Genomic DNA, 27,396 nt, shown 5'->3' with positions numbered 1-27,396 from the left:
ATTTTGTTAAGGAATTGTCATGTATCCTCTTGGTTAAATGCATTTGTGATTTTGCAATATATGGTGTTAGCTGAGATAAAATCTGTCTCAGTGTTTATTGAAACTGATAAACTCATGTATTACGCCAGATTCAGCAGCTCTGACTAACCAGCTCATATATACAGCATTAGCAAATATAAGCTGTCACTGACATGTATGCCTGTGTTGACTTTATTACCTAGTAATAAATTTTGAGTGCTTTTTCTTAGGATTACCTTTTTATCTGGCATTCCTGTGGGCTTTTATAGCAGAAAAATCTCTTTTAAGTTACTAGGGAAACATTTCTTTCCTGCATTAACTAAACAGTAAAAGCTACAGCCAGGAGTAGAGGTAGGAGTTGAAAAAAATTTCATGAGGCATTATCTAACTTCACATATTCCAATACAGGTAGAAATTTGTGCCCTCCAAGTGATGTCTGATGAAGACTCCCTACATACTTCATGGGAGACTGAATGACTTCAGCATGTGGTCTGAAACATCAACATGTTAATCAGGGAGATTTCTTGGCAGTCAACAGCAAAATTCTCTACCCCGTGCTACTATTGAAGTGCCTCTGCATGAGCTGCAGTTAATTATTTTCACTAGTTTGAATGCAATGGTTTGTATTTTCCCTGGTGGAAAGACACCTACAGTAATTTTTGAGATAACTGAATGGTGTTCTATGTTTTATGGCACCATTTTGGGGACCATGTTGATGCTGCTCCCATCCATCTTCTGTTACTAGCTTGATCTGACATCTAACTCAGAGCACCTGGATGCGATTGCCACAACAGCCTGAAAAGGTCAAGCTCACGTCTGTCCGTCCAAGCAGCTCATTCTCTCACCACACAAACAGGTGAGAATGGCCAAGAAAAAATCTTCATTTTGAAGAATTCAAGACTCACTGTGGCAAGACAGGAAAAGTGGAGACCTGGACTTTACAGCCTTGTAGCTTTAATACTGCATAAAAAAGAGCTATTCCTGTGTACTTGTCTCAAAAACTCTACACAATTGATTCGGAACAATCTTTAGATAAAATGCATAAACAATCTCAAAGAAAATACCTGGTATTCCCCCTTTCAAATGACAGTGCTGTAAGGCAAAAATTTATGCTCTCTTCCTCTAGCCCTATCAATCTTCATGTCTTCACTTTGCAAAGTCCTGGCTCCAACGGAAAGGGGATAAATGCCACATCCTTACCCAAAATGACCCTGTGTCCTGGGAATTCCAAGTCATCAATGAGACTTAATTTTCCTCATTTGGGAAGATGTCATATTTCAGGGGAAACATTTTTAATGATGAAGCTCTTACAAAAATACTGCCTTTTCTTCCATCATGATTGGATTCAAAGATCTTAAAGGTCTTTTCCAAACTAAACAATTCTATGATTCTATGATCACAAAACTGTTCATGAAGCAGAGTTTAATCATGATCACCTGAATACAGATCATCCCAGCAGAAATTCCTTTATTTAATAACTAACACCTAGATACAATTCACAGAATGCAGTATCACTACGAAATATGAATCACAATAATACTTTTTGCATGCATAATGGAGGAAATGTACTTTTTCCATTAAGCATGTAATTCATCTCTAATGAAGAGAGCCTGTAAAATCACAGAAGCAACACAATAGCCACTAAATATCTTGCTGTCTTTCAGAGTAACTCACATACTTACCCTCAGTTTGAAATATGTTCTACATATTTGTTTGTGAGTGTCAGTGTGTCTAAGCACATATATGAGTTGGAATTCTAGTGTCTAAGTATAAGATAATTAGAAAACAAAAAGCTTCTAAGAACGAGATTTTTTTGTGGTTGACTAAAGTTTAGTTAAATCTGTATTTAAATGGCTCTCTTCAAATTTTGTGACATGGAGGCTTCAGCATTGTATCACTGTTTTTTGAAGTCAGACTGAAAACCAGCACAAGGTTCATGTCATAAGTACATTTCCTACATAAAGAAATGTTTTTACCCAACACTGATGAGAACATATTCTCAACAGTATTTTCAGTTTTCTACTTCACAGTTTTAAGATGAAGAATATGAATATACCACTTTAAAATACCTATATGTTGGGAGGTGAGCTAAGTGGTGCAAATTGCTGGACTGCCAAAGGAGATCTTTTTAATTAACAAAATAACTGCATTTTTCTGTTTCTGTATTTTTGTCCAAATGCTGATTTAGTAATGACAAAACATTTGACTGCAAAACAAGAAAAAGTTTTTTTGGTTTATGCAGAAAATGCATATTTTAATAATTGTTAAAAATTTCTAAACCTCTCCCCAGCAGAACTTAAGATTTTGCTCTCACACTAATCATTTCACAAGCTACCAAAGCAAGAAGCAAAAGTCGCATTGAAGAGTAGAGATCCCTGCTTTTCTGATCACATAAATTTCTAGCCCTAGATCAGTCATCTGTCATAGTCAAAACTGGAGCTGAATTACATTTAGTAATAATTCAAACAAAATTAAAATTAATCACATTCAAAATAAAATTAATTAATCAGATGCTATTATAACAAGACAATACATGTGCTACTCATTGATAACAGTGGAATAAGAAATGCCAGTGCATTATCCTGTGCTCACCAGAACCAGACTGTTACCAAGATTTGACAAAGACCACTCACTGGTAACAAATAGAAGCTTAAATCTAGCCAAACAACTCAGCTACAGAGAGAAGTCCAGAGCCCATAGCCAGGAAGTGGGATCCAGAACGGTGTGTTAGGGACCATGACTCCCAGTACAGTGCAAGGGGAGAATAAGGCACTTCGGGTCTTTCCTAGAGGCAACAAATAGGAAACACAGATAATGAGATGGGTCATAGCTTCTCTCTTGAGAAGCAGGCACTTCAGCCCCAAGCAAGTGGCTCTCTCCACTGGGCATTCAGACCACAAAATGCTTTCTAAACTTACTGTATTAAACGTGGCCAACCTCACTCGTTTCTTTTAGAAGCATATTGGAGGAGAAATTAAAACCAGTTCCAGCAACAACATTCTGGGGTCAAAGCAGTAGTCCAGATAGTCATTTTAGATCTGAAAGGGCTTGTAATCCTGATCTTCTCCTAGCCCCCAAGTGCTCCACCATCGAATTACAGGCAGCCTACCTGTGACTGCTGCCTTACAAATACCACATCAGGTACTTGGTATCTGGGAGCCTAGTGTACAAACCTATCACATATGTGCTCTTTATCAGCTCTCTAAAATGTTTTTGACTTGATTTTTTTCTTTCTTCCAGATGAGTTGAGATCAGAAGGGTAGGCTTCAAAGACTGCCACTGCTGATGCAGTATTTATACCACTGCCATGTGCATCTAAAAATATAGGAAATGTGCAGCTCAGGACAGATCTGTGAATCTACGCAAATAAGAGAGAGCACACTTCTACCTTTTTTTTTCTTTTGGCTTGTGAAAGGTTTTATATGAGCTAATAAATATAAAAATATTTTGTATTCCTAACTACAAAATTCCGTAATTTATAGTAGTTTTTCTAATATATATTTTATTATCACATCTGTACAGGCTGGCTTTCAAGAATAGCCTTAAAAAGCATAAGCAACAGAGTAGTTCATCTGTGACTTTTATAATGGGCCATAAATGTTTCAGAAGAATGGTCTGGCAAGAGACTTCTTGACTCATATTTTGTTCTGCAGGCTCTGAAAACAAAGAATGTGCATGTATTCAACAATAAACTGTACAGCTTTTGTTTTGAACTTTGGCTTAATTGAAATCAGTGGCAAAATTCCCCTCTTTTTATGATGAACACTGTGGTAAAAAATAATTCGCTTCATTGTTATTAATGCACTGTTCTTTCTTCCATCCTCTGTATTCTTTAAATCTGAGTTTTATTTATATGCTGATATCCCTGTAACTGCAAACCTAAAGAGGAAGTCTCTGTTCCCATATATTCTTGATTTGCCTTCTGCATTTTTCTACGTGATTCCTCTTTGATCTGCCTCTGAATTTAATAATGAAATTTGACTCAATATCCCTTCCACTATATATAGCTCCTGCTACATCATGTTCTGTTACCTATCATCTGACAGTGTAATTCTTGAAATCTGGCCATTTAATTTGGTCCAAGAAAATGTATCATTTAAGAAAAGGCCATATTCATTTAACTAAGTGAATGCACATTTCTGTTTTCTTACCAAGCACTGGTGTGTGGGCAGTTTCTCATATGGGGCAGGGGGTGGGAGGGGAGGATGGTGGGGATGATGGGTGTTGTTCACAGAATCCTATCAGCAAAAATGGCATTTGGCAAGAATATTAACTACAATAGCAGCATTCATGGTTTGGTTTCTAAATACGTTATAATCCTGAATATTCTCATTTCCTTTTTGCATTACTGCTGCCTGCTATGGGGCTAGGAAGGTAGCCTCACAGAATTTCTGAATTCAGATTTCACCTTCCCCTACCATGGGACAGGAAATGAAACCTCCTAAAGCCTGGGATCTCTGCATGAATGGAGGGCATTGTAGATACGCATCGTATTTCACTCTTCCCTGCTGACACCCACAATGTCAGTTCTTTCCATCACTGGGACTGTTTTTAAAGACAAACGCAGTGTCTACCTCTTAACCAAGTCAAAACATTTTATTTTCTGCTTTTCCAATTTCCTAGAACCCGTGATTAATATCCCTATCAAATTACCTGATGTTGAGGAGAGTCAACAGGACTATTCCTAATATGAGAGCTATGCAGGAGGAGTAGGCAATAATGTAGACTGTTTCACCTAAAAGTAAAAAACAGAAAACAGACATGAAGTGTTTACTTTCTCAGTAATAAGAATCAGATTTGAGATCTGAACTAGAATGCATACATATGTAAGCTAAAATAGCTATCAATTTTGACATAAGTAATTAAAAGTAGGGAAAACACCTAAAATGGTATGACAATGGTAGGAATGACTCTTCCTTCGCCAGTTGGTACAAAGCAATTTTCAGACTTCTTTTAGTAAATACCAGCTCCAATAGCACTTCACAGGAGTAGCACTACCTTTTACTCTGCTCCAGGGGAACAGCTTGTTACTCTGATTTGTGTTTTAGAGTATTCTCCCTATTCATTTTAAAATGTTAATTTTTTTCTGTGTATCAGAGCAGACCTGGCTCCTACTTGCCTTCTAGCCTTCTTTTCCTTTTTCACATATTACAATAATTACAGTGTACAGCAATACTTGATCTAGAATCAAATTAATGTAAAATGGGATTTAGATTTAAACTGTGTTTCTGGGCCCCATTCCCATGCAGTTTCCTCTTTCTCTTAGGCTTCTCACCAAAAAGTCACTTAGGTGGCTTATGTGCTAAAAATTCCAGCTGTTGAAAAACTGGGAGCTGTTTCAACTTTTGTTTTCCAAATGAGGAGAAACTTATTCTTCCTGAAGGAATGAATCCATCAGTTTTGATCAAATATTCTGAAGGAAATATTTCAGTTGAGAGTGTAATGGAAGCCCTGGACATGGTATGGAGACGTGTGGAGGTTAGATGACTTGACAGGAGGGCATAAATGCAGAGCCGCAAACAAAAACCACGAGACCTTTCTGTGACTTTCCTGTTGCACTGATTCTGTCATGTTTATACAATCAAATAAGTTTTATTTACATAGAAACTCAAATGCAGAGAGCTTTAGCTGCTCTACCTTACATAGCTGGTGAAACATTCACTGAAGAAGAAATGGATTCCTGGCCTCATCACTGGGCCACTTATCTGGGCTGTGAGAAGGCCAAATTCTGGTCTCTGAATAAGTTATCAGTTATTATATGTCTTGTGTGTTGTTTGTGCATATGCACACACAAACCCTAAATGAGACATTTCTGTATACACTGCATAAATGCAGTAGATGTAGCATACAGTGTAATACAAACACAGGCTGTTTGGATGCTGGAGCAGCTCCAGTAAGAGAGTGAATATTTATTCTACAGCAGGGCAAGCAAGGAGTTGAACAGGGGGTTGGATTTGCCTGGCTTTTATGGTACGATGGTGCTCTGTCTCAAAAAACTACCCCAAATTCAAGTTTTCCAATACAACAAAAATTAAAGCAATGATTGAACCATCACAAGTTGCACAGAACGAACATAACACTTATTCCAGCAACCTACTGAAAGATATTTAACATGGTGAATTTTTGAAGAAAGAGGTGTGAGGTCCATTCTCGTCTCAGAGCAGGATTGCTAAAAACATATATTAAAAACCAGATCAGCAGTTGGCCCACCTCTCAAGTTACAACATTTCTTTAAGATAATGAGTTTTTGCAAAAGAGTAATTTGTAGGCATTTTTTCAGTTTCTGAATCTTAATTTTGCACATAGTCATTTTTAAAACCTTTTTACAAGTGCAGGAGCAGTTGTAGGAATAACAGTTTCCTGCTTTTTTGAAGTGGAAGTGAATTTCACACACATTTTAGGCAAAAAGAAGTTTTTAAAGTACATCACTTACCACAATGCTAGGAAAATCGTTACACCTTACAAGTTTTTAGGAATAACAGCCATGGGTAGTTAAAAATGGGCTAATAATTTTCCACTGAAACATTGTGATATTTTTCTCAAAAATTTGTAGGAGGTGTTTCATTTTGATTAAAAAAGCACTCTTAAATGATCAAATGAAATGAAATTTTTCTATTTTTTTTGTCAAAATCTTAAAAAATGTTGTGTTTTTGGTGAATTGCTGGTAAAAGAGATGTTGATAAAGTTCTGTTGGGAACAAAAGAAGGATGTTAGTGATGAGATCATGCTAGAAACCATGTATTTTCTCAGAGCTGCAGAGAAGGAAGGAAATTTGTGAGGCCAGGAGAAGGCAAAACTTTGTGGCTGAAAAGCTAATTCTGCATTTTATATATTCTTTGTGGTTAAACTACTGGTATGTACAGAGACACAAGTGGATGGTTGGCGTTTCCATGGGGCTGTGAGGTGCTGGGGTCGCTGCTCTGTGCCATGGAGGTGGCCTGTAGTCCTGAGAAACTCTTGGGCCTCCTCACCTCCTGGCAGGTCTATAGCAGGGCCCCCGTGTCTGCATGATGTCCTCAGGGACACGACGACTGGGGCTGTAGGTACCACTGAAGCACTAGCTGGAGCTGCCTACACAGACACCTGGACATTTCCAGTCAAGAGGCTTGGTAGAGGGTAACTGTGGGTCAACAGCTGGAACAATTAGTGGGATTACACTCTATTGTAAATCTACCTGCTTCTGTATACACAGTGCATATTCATCGACCATCATGCCAGCTTGTGCTCAGACGTTTCTTGGCTACCCACAGCTTGTCACAGGCGTTTTTCTACATTTAAAAAACAGTCAGATGGACAATGTTTCATACCTTACAAATTAAAGTCACTGGAGCTGAACTAATCTCAGTTCCCACAGCAGCTGGTATAATTATAGATAAACCCTGCCAATTACTTGTTTATCTAGATACTCAGCACAGCACAACTCCTCAGCAGAAAATATATAACACTACAATTTATGACAAAATGAGATTAATTTCAACAGTCTTGGGTCAAGCCCAATTTTATTGTATCTCACAAGAACAGGATAAACGTTCTGTATTTCTTGCTTTCTCTTCCATAAAAAAAACCCTAACTTAGCTCCAAAGCTCTGTGCTGATGAATGTCAATGCTTATCTTCACACACTTTAATTTTTCAAATTAAAGTGTGGGAAGCAATCTTTTAAATTATGTGGATCTGAAAAATCGTGGAGATAATTTGCATAGGATAAAGTCAAAACCAGGCTGAAAATACATAATTAAGATATGAAATATCTTTGAAGTTTGGAGAAATTTTGATTTATCAGGGTTTTTTTCCAAAAATGGAATAATTTTTGGATATTGTTTCCAAAATGACATAAAATTCTGGCCCCACCTAAGCTTACAGCAAAAGTGTCCTTAACTTTTACATGGTCATGACTCTGACCATATCACATCTTGTTAAGAGAGTTTTATCAGCCCACAGGTGACTGTGTTGGCCTGTTCTCCCCTGAGAATGGGAATGTGTTTAGATCCAGTCAAGATTTTTACAGAATCCTGGTATAATTTTTTTACACCAAAAGCTGGAATAATATTTTTTCAACTACTGCAGTTCTATTTATTTGCAAATATATTTGGATATATGTATATATGTTCAGACTTATTGTTTATTATGAAAGACTCCTTTTATTAAAGCAATCTTACCCAATGAGATGATTCACAACGCTGCTGAGTAGAATGGAGAAATCTGTTTTTTTGAACAGTAAGCTATTTTTTGAAGAAAAAAATTAAGAAAAAGCTGAAGAAATATTGAGTTTTCTTCTGAGCATGGTCATCTGTAGATGGTCATTCATTTCAACTGGTGAAAGAGTTTCTTGTATCTTTCAGTGACAAACTAAGTAAAGGTTTCTTCTGATATTTTATTGTAGTGACATCAGCAGATTGCATCTCCTGCTTTCCAAGCAGAAAATAGCCAAGAAGCAAATAACTTCAAAAGCCTTCACACACACAAAAGGCCATATTGGACAATTTAACTGTTTTGCCTCTGCACCCTGAGATTCTTCTTGGGATTTGATTTCATTAAAGATAAATATTTTGTGAAGATGATAACTCCCTTTGCAGCCTGAGTAATGCACATTTACTAGCAAATTTACTAGGATACTGGGTTAGTTTTTTGGCTGTGGGACTTATGAAACAATTTGCAATGTGGTTTTTATCATCAGGTAGATATCCTGAATCAAATTGTTCTCCTTGCCTGGCTTCCTATGAGACTTTTATGGCTTAGAGAGTCCCCATCTAGTACATGACAGCTCCAATAGAAGGAATATTTTATTGTATAGTTTAGGCTGGTCAGTGTTCTTTTTATTTTTCTAAGGCCATCCAAAGTTCTGTTAAGACTTCAAGGACAGGGTTTTGGAAAGTGTTCAGACTTCAGTGGGAACAGAATTAACTGGGTGCAGGCTGCTTTTTTTGCAAATATTTATCTGAATCCCTGAGGGAAATGTATAATATATTTTACCCACTGAAAGGGTCTGCAGTTAGAACTAGTCCCGGGGTGAAATATCTTGCATTTTGCATTTTCTTACTTAGAGCAGGATTTCTTGTATTATGACTTGCATTATTTAACCACTAGAGTCTCTTTCCAGCAAGAGATTCAGGCTCCCTCTGTACTTGGTAAAAAGAAGTCCATGCTTCCAGAAAATGCAGTCCGAAAATATAGGATTAATCTTCTTTTGAGGGTCCCTGACTTTCTTCTCTGGCTACACAGAGCACTTGGATGACATGCATAATTCTTAAGTAGTTTTAATGCCAACACTACGGCCAAATGCTTAATTATTCATTATTATTATTATATACAGGTCTCAGGAATCCCATTCCCTTAGTCTATTATTATACTTCCCAGGTTGCCCACTTCAGCAATAGTTGAAGGATGGAGAGGATAGAAGTCCCTTCATTTTGTACTACATCCAGAGACTGGATTATTTTTTTCACTGTTTAAAGTGTTCTGTATGACCCGTTCTGGAAACTAATTTTTAGTAATGTCTGGAGTATTGCAATCTGTCTTCCACAAGGTAGAACAGGTCATTCTCATTAGAGTTGATATTTGTGCATTAAGCTCTTTAGTGTTCTCACTCTGTAACTGGGTCCCTCAAAAGAAAATATAAAATAATATTATTTCAACAATGAGAAAATTTATATATTAATTCAGTATCCTTTAACTTTATGTTGCTTAGTTGCTTACTGTAAATGCATTGAAATAAAAGCAGATATAGCTCTTCAGCCCATGGGATATCGTGATCCACAATTGCGTGTCCTTTAGTATGAGAAGGTAAAGTCTGATGAAGCATAACACAAGCCCCTTTTCAGACCACTTACTGCAGGTTCCTAATTTTGTTGTTGTAACTACTACAAAAAGTCAAGAGAGATAAAAGTAGTTATGACATCAAAGCTAATAATTTGTATTACACATTACGACTACTACTCTCTAATGACTGTTCAGAGAGTCAGGCTCTGGAAGGTTTAATAGCTTAATTTTCCCCAATTATAATATAGTGATCGTGAGACATCTATTTCAAAAGCACTTATCAGAGAAATTGGTTCAGTCTCATTAACTTTATTTTGTGGTTATATAAGCTAAGCCAAACAAGTAGGGAGCTATCCAGGTTGAACAGGACAGGAAGAGGTCGAGCTCGCTTGCCTGAACCCACCCAAGGAACCCAACCTTAAGTCTTTTCTATCATACATGAGGGATATTTCAAGAGTACTTCTATGGAAATTATGGAGTGATTTGCCCAAACTCACCACTAATTGCAGAAGAATGGAGCTGTGCTCCAGAAGGCTTCTTCCCTGGCATTTCTGTATTTACCCAGCCAAAACCATTCTTCTGAATGGAAATTTGACCTGAATATTGGAAAGAAATTACCCATTCAAAATATTGCTTAAAAAAAAATAATTTAGGTGACTATTGCAGTTTGATATTTTGATAACCACCACAGAATTTGTAAAGGGAGTTTTAAAAAATACTGTTTACTGATACTCCATGAACAAGTTGAATGAGTGCATAACAGCTTTTCCTTTCCCATCTCAGTTAAACCTCCCATGTAGTTTGTCTTATGGGGGACAAGCACACTTTGAAAATATTCTCTGCCACAAAACAGCTTAAGTTCTCTTTTCACATAAACTATTTTAAAAATAGGCCCACCAGAATTGGGCCTATCAAACCAATATAAAAATGATGAGAAATGGGTTGTACTTAGAAGTAATTTCCAAACCACAGAGTTTATTCTCCGAGTTGACAGACATCAATACATTTTTTCACAAAGGCCTATTCTCGTAGTGGACATAATTTCGTGAACGTATCTGAAAATATGCATCTTCTGTTGATGAAAAATAGAATGAAATGAAAAATAGAGGGTTTACCTAAGTAGAACAGTTTACAGAGCAGGAGGCTAAACCATACAAGACTGTGCATGGTCACTCACATGAACTCTAAACTGAGAAATTTTTATTCCCTTTAGGAATGAAAACAATATAAGAAAGGCTAACATTTTCAGCCTGGAACATTGTCCAAATAAAAATAGATAAACCTACCTGCAATTTATTTTTTTTTCTGTGAGATCCAAAAGTACAACCCAGAGTTAAAATATTTTGGAAGCTTCGGTTTTAGCTTTCTCTCACTGACATTTTTGCCTATTTCTATTGTGACACCAATCCTACACTGGCACTGATCCACACTGTGCTTCTGCCTCATATAGCAGCCAGTCACAATTCTTGCCTTTTACTGAGTCTGCAGCAAATGTAATCCTGTAAGCACAGCCCCGAGAGCATCTGCTCCTAGCAAAGGCAGTGCCATACAAGAGTAGGAAGATGAGATGGTGTAAACACCACTTGTGGGTCTGTTCACGCCAGTTCTAGAGGTAAAGAACCCTTTTCCTACCCCTGGGTATTTGCCTATTCAGAAAGACTTCAGTGTTAAAAATCACTGCCACTGTAAGAGTCAAAGTCATCCAAAGTTCACGCTCAGGCCATATGACTGAGTCAGCAGACAGGGATGGGTGGGCTCTGCAACAGAGTAGTCACTCCATGTCTCTGAGCTGCCTTGCAGATAATGGCATTAAAATTGTGCCTCATAATAAAACCCATAGTCATCACCATCATCAGTTTAGCTGCATTACAACTAGACATCTAGAAAAAAAAAGCAGCAAGATTCACAATAACCTGCAAGTGTAGAGTAGGTACTGATCCTTTACTCAGCCCAAGGTCTTGTTTCCCTAAACAAGTTTTGTTTAACTACCAGGAAATTGTTACACCCCATGAGCATGTAAGCTTCTGTTCTTCAATCTCAATTAGGTTAGGGAAGTTTCAATCACAAAATAACCTCAAACCATTTTATCCTGAGGCTGCTTCAGGGAATGGCAAAGCTCATGAGCAATTATTTGATTATTCCGACATGAGGATCATATTTTTTGTTTTGTAGGTAAAGAAATAACTAATACAACAATGTCTTCACTCATTTGGACCATTAAATTCAGCTGTAAAGCAAACAAACAAGTAGCATTCAAAAGCAAAATCACTGCCAGTAGTCTCAAATCTAAGTGTGTCCCCTGCTTTTTCAGGGGACTTGTTATATGATTTTTAATATTTTCTCAGATTCTGAGTTTGAGTAATGATTAACTAAATTAAGGGCAGTGTTTCAGCAACTTTATCATAATTTCTGGATAGACTTTGAGTGACAAGAAAGAAAATTACACTCTTATCAGTGGTAACATTTTGGTCACTAGAATTAAAAAAGCAGCTAATTCCTTCAATGAAATGAATGCACACAATTAATATGTTTTCAAAAGGCATTCCATAGATAGAACTATGAAAAAGCCATTGCTCTTCATTGTAATATTTAGATATAGTTACCTCTCAAGCTAGTTTGAGAATATATATAATTACATGTAGAAGATGACTGGCATAGGGTATGATGCACTAACAGGTAATATATCCTAAGAGGATTTATATAGCAAAATAGTTAGTGTAATAGATCAGAGATTTGAGAGGAGGATATTCTGATCTTTAAGCTGGTCAATGGACCAGACAATCTGGATGTAGCTGGAGCATTGCAGAGGTGACAGATGAACCCTCAGGTTCAGTTTTAAGCTGCAGGAATCCAGGAAAACCACCCTGTGATGCAGAACCGCACCATGATGTGACCCATGACACTATGAGTGGGGACAAACAGGAGCTTTGCTTTAAAGGCACACTCCTGATTCAGACTAAAACATTAATATTTTTTCCCAATGCCATTTATTGCATTAGCAATTCTCTCTTAACTAAAGACTTGGCAAGGACCTTTATATTTAACAAAAATAAGTAGCTGATTTATTTAGCACATAGAAGGTGATACTGGTTCTGAGAAAGTGCATGCATTTCATCTGAGTTAAGGCCAGTGTTTTTAAAGCAGACCAAATCCTAAAGCCTCCATTGCTATATAAAGTCCTATTTAAATAATTGAAGTATTTTCTGTGCAATGAAGTCTATTGCTAAATAAGTGTAAGGTAGACTAATATTTAGTCTCCAAGAAGAAAAGAAAGAAAACCAACATCCTGCCTCATATTATTTGTAAAAAACAGTGTACCAAAGTACAACATTAAGCCAATGACAGGAAGGCTTTGGACTTTTTTAAAAAAAAGCTGCAACTATAAATCTTGCTGAAATCTGTGGTATCAAAGATATAGTAAAGATCTGGTGAAAGCCAGCATCTTAATACTCTTTAATTATTCTTAGAGGTTTTATGTGTTACTCACGTAACTCACTGAAGCAGGATTTGCTGTGAAGCATGTGATGGAAGAGCTTGCACAAAGACTGCTCCACGGGAGGCAGATTCTGGCAGGTACACTCCACGTGCAGCATTGTGCCCCAGTTGCTAATGTAGGCTGCTTTGCAATCAGCATTTGCAGAACAGGGCATGTCATCCTTGATTAAAGTTTCAAGACAAGCTTCATCATCATAGCATTTTTTTGTCACGTGTCTCCAACACTTTGAACGAAAAGATGTGTATTTTTTCCTGGTGGGAAAAAAAAAAAAAAAGAAGAAAAGAAGTATACAATGACACTGTAAAAACTGTGATTTCAAGAAAAGACATTTAAGGATCACCACTAAAATAGAGTGTATTTCCAAGTTACCACTTAAGCCTTCAAAAATTGCAATATTCAGTGATAGCTAGCCTAATTTCTGCTCTGATTTTGAGAAAAAGCAACTGCTCTTCTAATCAGCACCTGTGGAGATTTCCCCAGCAAAGCATAGTGTGAATTCCAACAGTCTCTGATACTCAGAAAAAATGCCGATAGAGGAATCAGACCAGTCATCACAATGAAACCACACTAGGTGCTGTTCTCATGGATCAGTTGGTTGGGCAGTGTGAAGGAAGAATGAACACTCAACTTATTTTACATTAAATAATCTACGTTCTTTGTCAACCCCTTGTCCCCCTGAATGCTAACAAAATACAAAATGTCCAAGGCTCAGGAAAGTGTAAAGTAATTCAACTGAACTTAAAGATTAATTGATAGCGGAGATAAATTACAAGAAGAAATAACTTGTTTCCCAGATCAATAATCTTCAGTTTATTTGCTCTTAGGATGGAATAAAATTGGCCTTTAATGCATTGTATATGACAATAGAAAACATCTATTATTAATTAAGAAATCTGTAGATTTCTTAGCACTTACATTAAATGTTAGGGGATGATAAAGGTAAATTCTTGTATATTGTACATTAAGATATTATTTTTCCTTAATCATAAAATTAGGTTATTAATTTGCTGTTGATATTGTGTAATGGCTATAAGGAAGTCACATGGAAAAGCATGAACTGTTACAATACTGGCTAAGAAATTTCTGTAAATATTTTCATTACACGAGCAAAGTTTTCAAAGCAGATGCCACCTCTGTTCTAAGGAATTATTTTTATTCATCTCCTGATTTATAGATATGCCTAGCCATAATTAATAGATTAATTTCTCATTATATGCACTTATTGTCAGTGCCAGGAAACATTAATGTTCCCAAAATTATGGGGACTTCAGAAATTTTCAATTATGATACTACATGTTTACACAGGTACAGACATACATTTGTAGCCCAATTCTTTTGACATAAAAAGAGGTAATTCCCACTGGCATCAACCTAAATAATCTGTACAAAACCAAAATCATCTTTTGGCCTCCTGGTATGCTGACTGAAGGTTAATTTGAGCACAGCTTTGAGCCAAAATTCAGGTCTAATTCACAAGGGAACTGGTAACTAAACTGAAAATCAAAGTGGGCCAATTGACCATCCACAAATGGTGGCAATGAAGTAGAACTACAAATATGGGCTAATCCTGTTGCATGTTTTTTAAACATAAAATAAAATCTTGAAAGGGCATTATTCTTCATAAGTTTAGTGGTCTGTGCATGTTTCAGGCCAACTTTTTGCAAGAATCGGTATGCTGGAGACAAAGGGAGTAAGACAAAAGTTTTCTGAACAGGCCAAGTTGGTTGTACGGCTGTTGGGTACAAAGGGTCAGACTCTGCGCTTGAAAAGGTAATTAACCAAACAAACTTCATCTGGTCTGCTGCACCACTTGGGCAAACTGCTAGAGAGCAAAGGGGCAGATGGGCAGGTGTTATCTGAAGAAAGTGGTAATGAAAATATGCAACAGTATTGTTTGTCCAGCAGAAATGGTGTTATGTGTCATGATACAGGAGGAAGAAAAACCATCGCCAGATTCCAGACCTTTCTGAAAATTAATCTTTTCAGTTAACTTGTGAAATTACTTCTGGAATTACTACAGTTGATGCAAACATCTGTGAAGATGTCAAACACAGCAGATTCAGTGCAGAAAATAATTTTGTTATAGATGAGATATAAAGCATATATATATAAAAACGATTTGACCAAATCATTATTCAAAAGCACCTTACTGTACAAAATACTTCTACTACTAACCTGCACAATTCATTCTCTTCACACATATGGATTACATTCAGGCACGATGGGGCTTGAACTGCAGTAACTGCACAGGGCTTGCCATGGAGAAGTTCTTTGGCTCTGTGGCAGGATTCATCATGCTGGATACAATCACAAAATATCATCATTTGAGCAACTTCAAAAGGCATGTTTTGATAGAAGAACCTTAGGGCTGCTTGACATTCTTCCATGTTGCACTTCTTATTTACTGAGCAAACTTTAAGGTACAGGGACAACTGTTTGTTACATACTTCATCTTCAACGCACTCCCTGTTCACATCCAAACAGGTTCTATTTGTTGTGTACACTAAAAAGAATAACAGTTTTAAAATGAAATCACAAGAAAATTTTTCTCAAGTGATGACCGGTAGTCACCCTCTCTGCAACATTCCCAGTAAAAACAAGTCTGACTCCCAAAAATTCTGATCCAGCTCTTCAGCAATGCTTCTTTTAAGCCTATTGTGTAATCTTCATACTTCTCTTTTCCACTGCTTGGCCCTCATAAGCAACCCTCCTGAAACTGCTGAGATCTCCATTGTTATGGAGATATGCTAGGCTATGTAATAAGTAATGAAGAAGAGAATATAAACGGCATTTTTGTGCTTTCAAAGTTAGTTTAGATATTTCTAGACTGCACTGTAAACCTTCCAAAAATATCGAAAAAATTCTGCCCCTAAAATGTTTATGGGATAAGATTTTCCTCTGTAAATTTAACAGGATCATGATTATTACCTGGCATTTTTGAGTTCTTATCTACTCAGTGGCTTAACTAAAAATATGTTGAATCTGTTGACTCCTTGCTCACTCATCTGAATGAAAAGTATTAGTTTCAATCTCAAGGTACATTGTACACTATCTGAAAATAGAACTAAAATGATTTATTAGGATTCATAAGTAAATTCAGACTTACCTTGTTTTGAGAGAGCAGATAAACCCCATTGTAATTTGGTTTCCATACTAATATTGTCTAGAAGAAAAAGACACAGATACAGGCATAAGTCATAAATAATGTCTCGGCTTAGCTTTTTAACTTTAAAGTATTGGCTGTCTTGCTTGCATAGTGCCAGTAGTAAAAATGAACAAGAATAAAACAAATTAGTTGCACTGAGTAGAACTCGTTAACAAATTCTAAACCCTCTATTACATATATTTATAAGTTCTGGGATCAAAGCACAGTTTATTAAAGGCTGCTGATAACATTCTTTACATAATTATAGAACCTGTGAACTCAAGAAGAGTTTCTTAGAGCTTACTGCATTATAAAGTCAAATTTCTTGTGAATAAATAAAAGCCAGAGGCCTTAATGTGTTCATCAGTGGACTAGTTTTCAAGTTGAACCAGCTGCTTGTCATGACCTAAAGTCAAGGCAAGCCGACAATTTTTGCTATTAGAAAATTATTGTTAATGGTCTTATACTGTTTCTAGTCATAAAGAAAAGCTAAAATGGACTGATTTGGATCAGGTTGTATCCAATTAACATATTGAAGGACAGAAGTATTTGCACCCAGGCTATCATTTTTCTATCATATTGTGAGTTCATTTATAAACAGGCCTTTTAAAATGAACTCATTTTTAATGTTAAAGTGCAAATGATTAAGAAAACCTTTTTTACTGACTGTGGACACTACTGTTATGTATGAAAGCATTCAGACTGCTGGAATAACACTAACCTGTGTCAGTGACCAGATTCTTCTCATCATCAACATCAGCATTATAGTCATCATCATCACTGTCGTCATCATGTCCACTGGGTGCTGAAGCTTGGCTCTCTTGAGAGTATTGTAAACAACGGTTGTTAAATATTCCCTTCCATATTTTAATGCATCTCGTCTGAAGTGGCTCTGAGCACGTGCACTGTCCCAGCACTGTTTTCATCAGTTCTTTCCATGCTGACAAACACTCCTGGTTGACCATTGGAAACCTGCACTTTGCTGCATCTGCCTGGCATGCTCTCTGGAAGCTCCTGTACAGGGCAAAGCAGGAAGGGTCCTCTCGACAGCGTTGTTTTGCAATACGGCAATCGTTCTCCAATTCTTCTGAGTGCCTTTCGTCTTTGGGGTTTCTGTGCTGCCTAAAACTCAGTTCAGTGTCTGATCTTGAGAAAGACTCCAAATATTCTGTACAAATAGGTACAAACAGAGATATAAATCAAACGGAAGATGGAGCATCATCACAGGTCAGCACAAAACACAGGAAAAGGATAATTGTCTTAATGCAATACAATGAATGAAACAGCCCTAGTTTCATTCTGAGCTGTAGGTAAACACAGAATAATTTCAGACTCTTGCAGACTAATGAATCTTTCTCATGCTTACTGTGTGCTGTTATCTGTATAGTACAGTCCCCTTTAACAATTCAGCTGCAAAATAGTAGTAAAAGAAATCTTCACTAAAATTACTGCATATAAAGGGATACATTTCACATAATTTTAACCACCTACAGACAGGACATATCATGGATTATCATCTTAATCCAATGTATAATTTGTAAAGAGAAAATCACAATGCCAGCAGATGGTTCATTCATTACCTGAAATAGTAATTTAAGTTAGACAGGGAGAATTACTCATGAAAGTACCTACCAACACCATATGCTATCCTTTGTAGGTAAACTCAACACTAGTGTAACTCCATATGAACTTTTTTCCTATGCTAGTGAGAAATGTCATCTCAATCAGCAAAAAAATATAAAATTACTTCATTTTGCTAGAAGCAAAAGCAACTGCTCCAATGACATCAATGTCAAGTTTTAGATATGCATCCTTCTTGTTTGGGGAAAGGAGTAACAGATCAAGATATTATTTCCCCTGCAATAAAGCCATATATTCTACTACTATTTGATGTATGCTGTTTGATGCCAGCAGGGAGTAATGGATCAGTGCCATGAATCAGCATTCCAAACTCTCATTCACTGGCTGATTTTAGCCCTCTTGTGTCAGCTTTGCTAATCATTATGCCAGGAGACACTGGGTCACAAACTGCAATTTCTTTGTCCACTGAGTAATTCTCAATTACAGACAGGTTTTCTGAAGGGATAAGACTTCTCAGAATAATAAAATAAACTGAGAGGAGCTGGGCCCATTGATTACAACAGAAATTTTAAAAGATGCATTTTACATATTATGTACAGCTTTATGAAGGTGGTGACTATGTTTCCTACATCCAGTAACCTCTCCCAGATGTAGTAAAGGTGCTCCTGCAACACAATGTGACACAACTGCACCACTGTGCATCCCCATTTCCTCACACTCCCCTTCATAAGGTGGCTGGGTCTGTCTATATATAACCTAAATCCAGTGGTGCTCAAACCTCCTTGGGCAATGAGTAGCCCTCAACACACATTGTATTTTCACTCTTGCTTTCCAGTGGATTGAGCAAGAGCCTTAGAAACTATCTGAATTTATCACATACATTTTATTGGTTTTGTTTATTTTAAAGTAGATATGGCATTTCTTTTATATGGAGTGTGAATATCATAGAAAAGACAAAAATAATTTGGCAGAGGAATTCTCAGATTTGAGAAATATGTAAAGAAATTTGAATCCAGTTAAAATGGGGGTTACAAAATTACTCAGTTTGGTCTTCATAGTTAAAACTGTGTTTAGTTACCTTTATTAATGCTGCACTGTTTCCCAAGTAAAGTTGTGATGCTACAGATATTGTCTGTAGTGCAGACACAGTTTTTAATTCTAGGTAATCATCAGCCCGGACCTGGATGATTCTATTACATCCAACAGTGTCTTCTGCCTTGCACTTATTATTAGAACTCACCATTAAAATTATAATGTTGTTAATGTTTATGAGCGCTTAAGTGATATGTTTATATAAAACAATTCAATTGAAGCACAAAAATAATATGCTTTGCCAACAGAAGATGGCTTGCACTTAATTTTGTTTGAAAACCTGTCATAATTTACAAATTTTAAATAATATTCAGAGTAATATAATAAAGTTGCGAGTACAATATTCCCTTCTTTTATTTCATCTGACCCATTGCCAGAATATCTGTTCTCATTTACAAGGTACATAAAACCTTTAAGGCATACCTTTTATTATAAGTAGATGAGGCACAGAGACCAAACTGAAAAGGTGCAAAGGAGTGGAGGGGCACGTTCTGAACTGAGGCCCTGAGAGACTGATCTTGGTCCTATGTAGAAATGAGGTGCCTGGTATAGGGATAGGAATTCACAGTGCAGGCTAAGGCACTGCCGTGTAACAGAGTGTGAGGGAGAGGACACAGATGGCAGACCTAGTCCTGTGATAATGGTGATGCTAACCCCAGGCTGAGGAGATGTCAGCACTAAGTCAGATTCTCTAACTCATGTCAGGATAGCATGAGCCTACAAGTGCCATTTGGATATACCCTTGGACAGCTACTCTACAGAACCAGGTCATTGTCTGAGAATGATAACAAATTTAAATTAGTCCAAGAATACTGTGATTTTTAGGGGTTTTTTTAATAAAAATAAAGGAGAAGTTAACATAAAAAAATATGCAGAAGCCCTAGCTTACCAGCCCAGTTTTAAGCTCATTGCTTGTGTGTGCACTTGGACTCAATGACAAAGACACTCCCACAGGCTGCCAGGTCATATTTTCCTTGTATGTGTAACAAAGAGCATATACTAGTTTTTGTAAAAAGGTAAATCAATCAATTCTCCACATTATGAGCTGAAAGTTTTTCAAAGTATTTTATTATTTATTATTAAGAAAGTTACACATTACTTCAGAATGTTACATAAGAAGCAATTTAACACCATTTAAGAAAGTTTTATTTTGTTAAAGCCATGAGCTACCTTGTCAAAACAGGTAAGCAGGTACCCAAACCAGCACATTTGCTCTCTTCACCTCATAGATAGTGTCTCGCAATATGTCAGACAAGGAGTACATGGTTCATGAGATCCAACCAGATCCCAGGGCAGCATGAGGATCAGTTTTAATCTACCAAGCACTTTGGCTATTTTCTCTGCCCTGTGAATGCTGCTGTCTGGCTTCCTGCCTTGCTGCTTCCCCACTAGCCTGGAGCAGCAGAGACTGTGCACTCCAGTAAAACTGAAAAGTGAGAAGCTATGTGTCACTACCACCATGGGCAAGATTTAATGTGATTGGAGTTTTAACATCATTTATATGTTGCTGTCACAAATAGCAGTGGAAAGCAATCTAGGCAAAGTTCTGGAAGAGGAAACTGCATTTTGCCTGCGCCCGAAGGAACGAGAATCATCTATTCCACAATGCACGTCCACATCCTGCCACCCCTTTTTCAAACTGTGTCTGCACTGCCCTTTCTTCTGTTGTTGTTGCTAAGGAGGGTTTGGGGGCGTATCAAAAAATGCACTGCTACAGGGGAATGTCACAGGCCAGCAGGAGCTGCAGTTCTCAGTCTCTGTTCCCACTTCACCCCTTGTATTAGCAAAGGAGGTGGTGACGGTGCCTAGGCTTGCCTGTATCTCTTCAGCCGCATCTTCAACTTGTCTCCTGCATTTTCAGAAGTAGAGCATGACCCTGACCCTTAGACCTCACACTTTCAGTAGCCAAGGAGATCAGAAGGTCTACTGAAGGTCATGCATATAAAATACTCGCTGACCAAGAAACTAGGGTGGAAATAATATGGTGACATGGGAACTAGGGAGGCTCAAGAAGGTGGGCAGATATTCTCCTCTGTGTTTTATCAAGTGAGTAAGGGATAATAGAAGAATTTCAGGAGAATGAATTTCATGGGTAGAAAAAGAACAACAAAGATCAGGAGGGGCTTGAGTAAAAATTAGCTTATTGACAAAATTTATGACTTTCTTCTTCAAGATCCCGAGGACACTTCAAGGGTGGAGGTAAATAGAGGTAGAAGAATAAAACCCACAAAACCCAGTATATCTTATACAGCACCCCAGTCTCACTTAGCTCACCTGTGTTCACGACACTAACATGTCATGGTCAGAAGTCAGACACAGGGCTGTGTTCAGAATGGCCCCATGTGCTGTGAGCTGAGTCACAGCAGCTGACAACCAGGGGTGAGGGGAAGGTTATGGGGCTATGAACATACAAACGGCACAGACAGAATCAGGAAGCACATCAGATTTATGGGGTTCCCTTGCCTGACTTCTGGAAAATTGTGTAGAAATAATCTATTATCAGTATTGGTCTGTGTGTACACTGTATTGATTCAGCTGTGATGAACAGCAGAAAATATTTTATTGCTGGTTTTCAATTATTGCTGTTTTACCAGTGATTAGTTCTAGGTAATATATTTTATCTTACACATATGCTTCCAAGGCATTTCCAAAAAAAAAAATACCCACTTAACCTAATATTTGGCAACCATTACCCATAATTAGATTTATTTATAAGTACATAATTGATGTACACGGGACCACAAATAGAAGCATGACAGAGTAGAAGTTGACACTTCCAGAGTGATAATCTCTGTTCTTGCATAGTCAGCTTTTCAGTTGTCTCAGTGGGAACTGCAGTTGAAGACTGCAGAGTAAAGTCCATAGTTTTCCTCTCTAGCACTGGTGAGACCACAGTCTAGACCTCCAGAGATCCCTTCCAACCTCAATATTCTGTTACTGTAAGAAAACTGAACTCATCCAAATCTAATTCAAAATGAGATTCCTTAAAATTTAAGTGATCTGAGGTTTTTTCTTTGAACACAGATGTTTTCAGTTCAGAAAAATTAAGAAAATTTATACTCCTCATTAAATCAGAGCTCAGAAATATTTATTTTTTTTCAGTGAAATAACAGAAGAAAAAAAAGAACCCTAAACCAACAAACAAACCAAAAAAGCCCAAAAGGTAGAAGAAGGATAGGACTCAGAGGACTATAAACTAAGACTCTGGAAATGCTGTTGGGGACTGCTGTAACTGTTATCATGTCTTTTTCATTTAGTCCATCTATTCTTAAAAGTATTCAGATACTTTTATCTGCAAAGCAGATAAGTATCTGGAAAAAGACACACTAAGAAGGACCTCTCAGATAATTTTCTGTTTTAATTATTTTAAATATTGCCTTGGGACATTTGGGCCATCAAATCTATGCAACAAATCAGACAGACAGAGGCATTCAGGTAGATTACACTACAGGTGAATGTTTCAGCAATGGCTTATTGACCATGAAGCCAAGCAACTTCTGCTGCCTGGCTTCCCTCACAAACAAACGTGGGATCAGGTCGTGACATCAAGACAGACAGAGGGGCATTCCCACTGTCAACTCTGCTGCAGCTGAGGCTCAGAACAGATTACGGCATCACAACATTCCTGGTTCTGTTCAAATAATGTCATTATAAGCAGAAGGGAAGTTTCCATGGAGATACAGATGCCTCTACATCCTGCCCATGAGAGGTGAATTCAGTCAGAAAAGAGTCCCTGGCCCTTATCATTTCCTAGTGCTGATGTAGCAATGTAGCAGCAAATCAAGGCCCTTGACATTAACAGTCAAAAAAGGTGTCATTACTAGCTTGGTCTAATGACACTATCAGACTATAGTGCAACAGCACCTGGAAGATGAACACTTAAAATGCAACAGCAAGGTCTTGGACGGATTTAAAGGAAGAGAGAGGTGGTAAATGATAGCCAAGAACTGTTCAAGAAGATAACAGGCCTTTGGAGAAAGGAACAGTTTCATCTGAACAACCACAGAGATTAGGATGAGTTTCAGGTCAAACTTATAATAACTGGTCTTTCCCTACTTAAAACATAGTTTATTTGGAAATAAAGCATCAGATATTGGAAGTGCAATAAACAGAGAAAGAGACTGATTTTCTGCCCTCATTTATGCGAGAATCTGTTTAACAATTCAAGGAGGCTTAACCATGTCATAACCTGCACTTTATCATACTATCACCGCCTGCAAGTGAATTACTGTGACACGTAGGTACTATTCATTGAAGAATTACAGTGTGCCTCCCTAAAACACAACTTCCTTTGAGGTTTTCTTTATCTGATTATTTTCTTATTGTAGTGCAATATTTAAGAATTTAAGTAACTACTACATTGTTTTGGGTATTGTGTGAGATTACAGAATCACAGAACAGTTTAGGTTGGAAAGGACCTTAAAGATTATCTCGTCCCAACCTGCCTGCCATGGGCAGGGATACCTGCCACTAGATCAGGTTACTCAAAGCCCCATCCACCCTGGCCTTGAACACCTCCAGGGAGGGAGCAGATCAACTCTTCTAAATTATGTAAAACAAAGTTGGAACTTTTTTCCAGCTGCACACTGGCTTTTTTTAACTGGATCCCATAAGAGTATAAGTTCTGCTGAATTCAGACTTCTTGACTTGGTTCAGACTCTGACTTTGTTCATAGTGCAGAAATTTCATTTATCACCTTATTGAAAGGACAATATGACTGTTACTAAAAATAGCATTGGCCATTGTCAAGGATTTCAGAAGTTGTCTGTTGCCGTAATTTTCTCTTTGAAATCTCATTGATTCATTCAGTTACCACAGCAATACTGTGATAGACTATCAATATGTATGATACAACAACTCAAAATAAAGATGTGTATACCATAAAGAATTACCTGAAATATTGCAGGCATCTTCAACAACATTCCAGACACTCTCACATCCATTTGCAGCATTTATACACTGCTCCCTCAAATGCAGACAGTCAGTAGTCTGGACAGTAGATACACATGTGAAATACATGAACAAAACTGTGAAAACAGAATACAGTGTTATATAGTTAATACAGTAGATATTGTACTGACCTTTTCCTTTACACCTTTTCCCTTTTTAGAGATTACAGAAATATAATTTACTGTAGTTTATCTATAGATTCAAGTTTTCTGTCAAGTTACTTTTTAACAGAAGAAATCTTTTCCTCAGTTTTGCAACTGGAAAATTAAATTTAAATTTCTGAAGTTGCAGTGTGGCATATTTTGCATTGTTTTACCCCAGTATTGTAACATCAACCATAGCTATATATGATATCAGTGCACAGACATATAGAAATTACTGCAGTTCTAAGATCCCTAATAAATTACAGAAAGAAAAACAGTATAAAATTCAGAGGAAACAGCATTTTATATGCATGAAATCTCACCAAGCTAGATTATACCGGAATTCCTATGAATAAACTATGTGAAAGATTTGACAGGTACACAACTGTTAGACAATAAATGCAACTTTATTTCATAATAGAGTACTCTTCACTCTCTTTGTTTTTACTTCACAGATTCATTATTTCTTGAAAGCACCACCCCCCAGTTTATGTCTTTATCTGCTTCCCTTTATCTGCAATTAACAGGCACTGAGCCTGTTAATTGCATAAAAAAGTTCTGAAACTGAGGACTGATATGGAGGTTTCAAGGTAAAAAATTTTAAAGTATCACCACCTGTGACTTATCAATAGAAAATTAAATTGCCTTGCTAAGAAAAGAAAAATCACCTGGGGTTTCATCAACATTCCCATGGTAACACAACTTCTAAATTGTAACCACATGTCTTTATTTTCTATAAAACTAAGTTTCAGACACTGATTTCAGGCTTTATCAAACTAGCTGCTGAACACCTGATGCGAATGTTTTCCTTAGTTGTTGAAGGACACAGCATCTTCTAGATCAAGTGTCCTTCCCCCCCCCCCCCAAATGTTTATGTAAATTCATATGGAATTTGAGTAGTTTCCAGCAGTGTTTAATCCCTTAAACATCATGTGCAAGAGGCATGAAATATTCCTTCAAGACTTGTCCAGACCCTACCAGGAGAAATTAAATTTTTCCAATGATACATTTTAGGGTAAGAAATTACATATAAAATATTCATCTAAATAATCTTAAAGAGCCAGTACTGTTTAGAGGTGATGACATCCGTTCTGGAAATGATATTTACCAGTGATATAATAGTGCTGCTGTAGGGAACACTTTCTGGATGCATGTTGATAAATATAAAACAACATTTAATACTACAGGTACAACAGCATCTAACGTCCCTACGAGCCAAAGAAGAGGCCACATGTGCTTATTATAGCCAGTGCTAATCCTTCCTCAGTTGTGCATATTCCTGCCAGTTCTCAGATCTGTGCAAGACTGTTGATGATTTCAGTGACTTCCAGCCTGAAATACTCTTTTAGGCTGTGTTTGTATGTCAACCTTGAAAACCGATTGATAGAAACAGCTCCTGCCTCTTGACATTGAGGAAGGGGCAGCTGGCCCACCCATAGGAACAATTTTGGCTGATTAAGACAACATTTTAGTTCTGTGACTGTCTCCAAAAGGTCTAACTGTGAAATTACTCACTATTTATTCAGATGACAGAAGAAAAAACGTTGTCAAATACTTAAGGGGTGAAAATGACTCTCTATATAAGACAATACAAAATTACAAACGCAGGAACTTATTAAGAAAAGGTACTTTGCTGAATGATCATTTGCCTATTTTGTAGGTACTGACATAACAGAAGATTTACGCATCTGATTAGGATTTGCAGCACAAAGACTCTGCTGTCTCCCTCCTGTTCCAACAGCTTTCGAGGAGCAGTGGCTGAAAATGGATACTCAAAGTAGGACTGACTGAGCAGCCAACTAGCAGCACCTGCTACTTTTTAAGGATTAAGACTGTTGCTTATTTCAAACCCACCTGGAAACTGTGCCCACAAAAACAAGGATATATTTTTGCAAAATAAAGAGCTGAGTAGCATAATCAATGATTGAAAGCAATTCAGTCAAAGAAAGGGCTTTGCTAGGTCTAATGATATATTATGGATGTGTCATTTGTTTCCTTAGCAATATGGAGGGGTACACTGTCAGAAGTATACATGAAACACTGTCCTATATGATTTTAGAATCCAGTGTACTATAGCTTATATAATTGCTTAAATTTACAGTTACTACTTTAGTCATTCACTTTTGTTATTTACTCAAGTGTTTAGAATACTGACTGTTTCCTGCTTAAAAGAGTTCAGGGCACCTTAGTAGCTAAAACTTTTATAGGGACCCATTTTGACAAGAAGACACATATATTTAAATTTCCACAGATGTCTGTATTTTTATGCAAGTGACTATTGATTCATTGTGTAGGTGTAAAATTCCATGTTCTGTAGAATTTGGTGTCTAAAGTGAAAAGGGGAGAAAAAAAAGAACATTTTAGCACCCGCATTTTGCAGATTGGGAACTGAGGAATGGAGGAATTACATTTCCCAATTCTGAGACTGCAGAATTATTCTCTGGCAGGTAATAATGAATAACATCAAAAAAAGCTGTGGTTTCTATCCAATGGCAAGACCAACAAGATAGCTAGCTCCAAAGGAGAATGGCAAAATATAGCTGAATATACTTTGAATATAGTTGAAAAGCAATAAAGGACAATTTTACTGTAACAAGAGCTCGGGAAGAACTACATACAAAATATTTTTGACAGTGGAATACAAGTTTACAATAGTGGGGTTTTGAGAAGAGGGGGAATAACAGAAATAAATAAATAAATAAACAACAACAACAAAAACCCCACCAGAAGTAAAAATATACTTTTCTCATTGTATTCTCTTCTACCAAATCCTTCTGTCCCAGCTTTGTTGATTTTCCCTGTTTCTCCACTCAAACCCAAAGGAAGTGTCAGCAGCCCTCTATGTAGCCCTGCCAGCATCCAGCACTCTCCAGCCAGCAAACAAGTGGCTGTTTACTCAGACAAGGCGTCCCATCCGTGGGTCTCCTCACCGGTTCGGCTCCTCACCGCCGCCCTGCCGTGCCTTACCTCACCCCTGCGGCAGAGGCGCTCCCCGGGGCCGGGCTGCCGGACCCTGCCCAAGCCGGTGCGAATCCCGACAGGTCTCTGGGAGGCTCACCGGGAGCAGGAGAGGGGATAGACCCGAAAGGGGAAACCACAGAGAGGAGCTACGGGGAGGCTCGGGTCCCGCCGGGGCTGGGGTCCCCTCCCGCCCCCCGCACTTACCGAGGCCGAGGAGCGCGGCCATGGCCGGCCGGGCCGTGCAGCCCCGCAG

General features: G+C 37.6%; 1 protein-coding gene across 3 annotated transcripts; it reads right to left on the bottom strand.

Annotated features, from left to right (window-relative positions):
* Window positions 1-1,008: 1,008 nt before the first annotated feature.
* Window positions 1,009-27,396, bottom strand: GFRAL (GDNF family receptor alpha like). 3 transcript variants are annotated; one of them, XM_051777868.1, is made up of 9 exons: window positions 27,348-27,396; window positions 23,982-24,116; window positions 17,138-17,584; window positions 16,378-16,434; window positions 15,447-15,774; window positions 13,263-13,522; window positions 10,273-10,371; window positions 4,672-4,753; window positions 1,009-3,333 (listed from the first exon to the last, which is right to left on the bottom strand). In XM_051777868.1, the coding sequence occupies exons 1-9, from the start codon at window positions 27,367-27,369 to the stop codon at window positions 3,285-3,287; spliced, it is 1,479 nt and encodes a 492-aa protein (XP_051633828.1). In that variant the 5' UTR covers window positions 27,370-27,396; the 3' UTR covers window positions 1,009-3,284. The 3 variants fall into 3 exon arrangements, with proteins under 3 accessions (XP_051633828.1, XP_051633827.1, XP_051633826.1); XM_051777867.1 differs by having other exon boundaries at window positions 1,009-2,803; XM_051777866.1 differs by lacking the exon at window positions 1,009-3,333 and adding an exon at window positions 3,587-3,674.

This window comes from Manacus candei, unplaced genomic scaffold, assembly GCF_025592945.1.
Source record: "Manacus candei isolate 608988 ecotype Guabito, Panama unplaced genomic scaffold, ASM2559294v1 h1tg000011l, whole genome shotgun sequence".
Classification (NCBI taxonomy): domain Eukaryota; kingdom Metazoa; phylum Chordata; class Aves; order Passeriformes; family Pipridae; genus Manacus; species Manacus candei.
The sequence above is the reverse complement of the archived record's forward strand: the minus strand, read 5'-3'. Positions and strand labels throughout refer to the sequence as shown.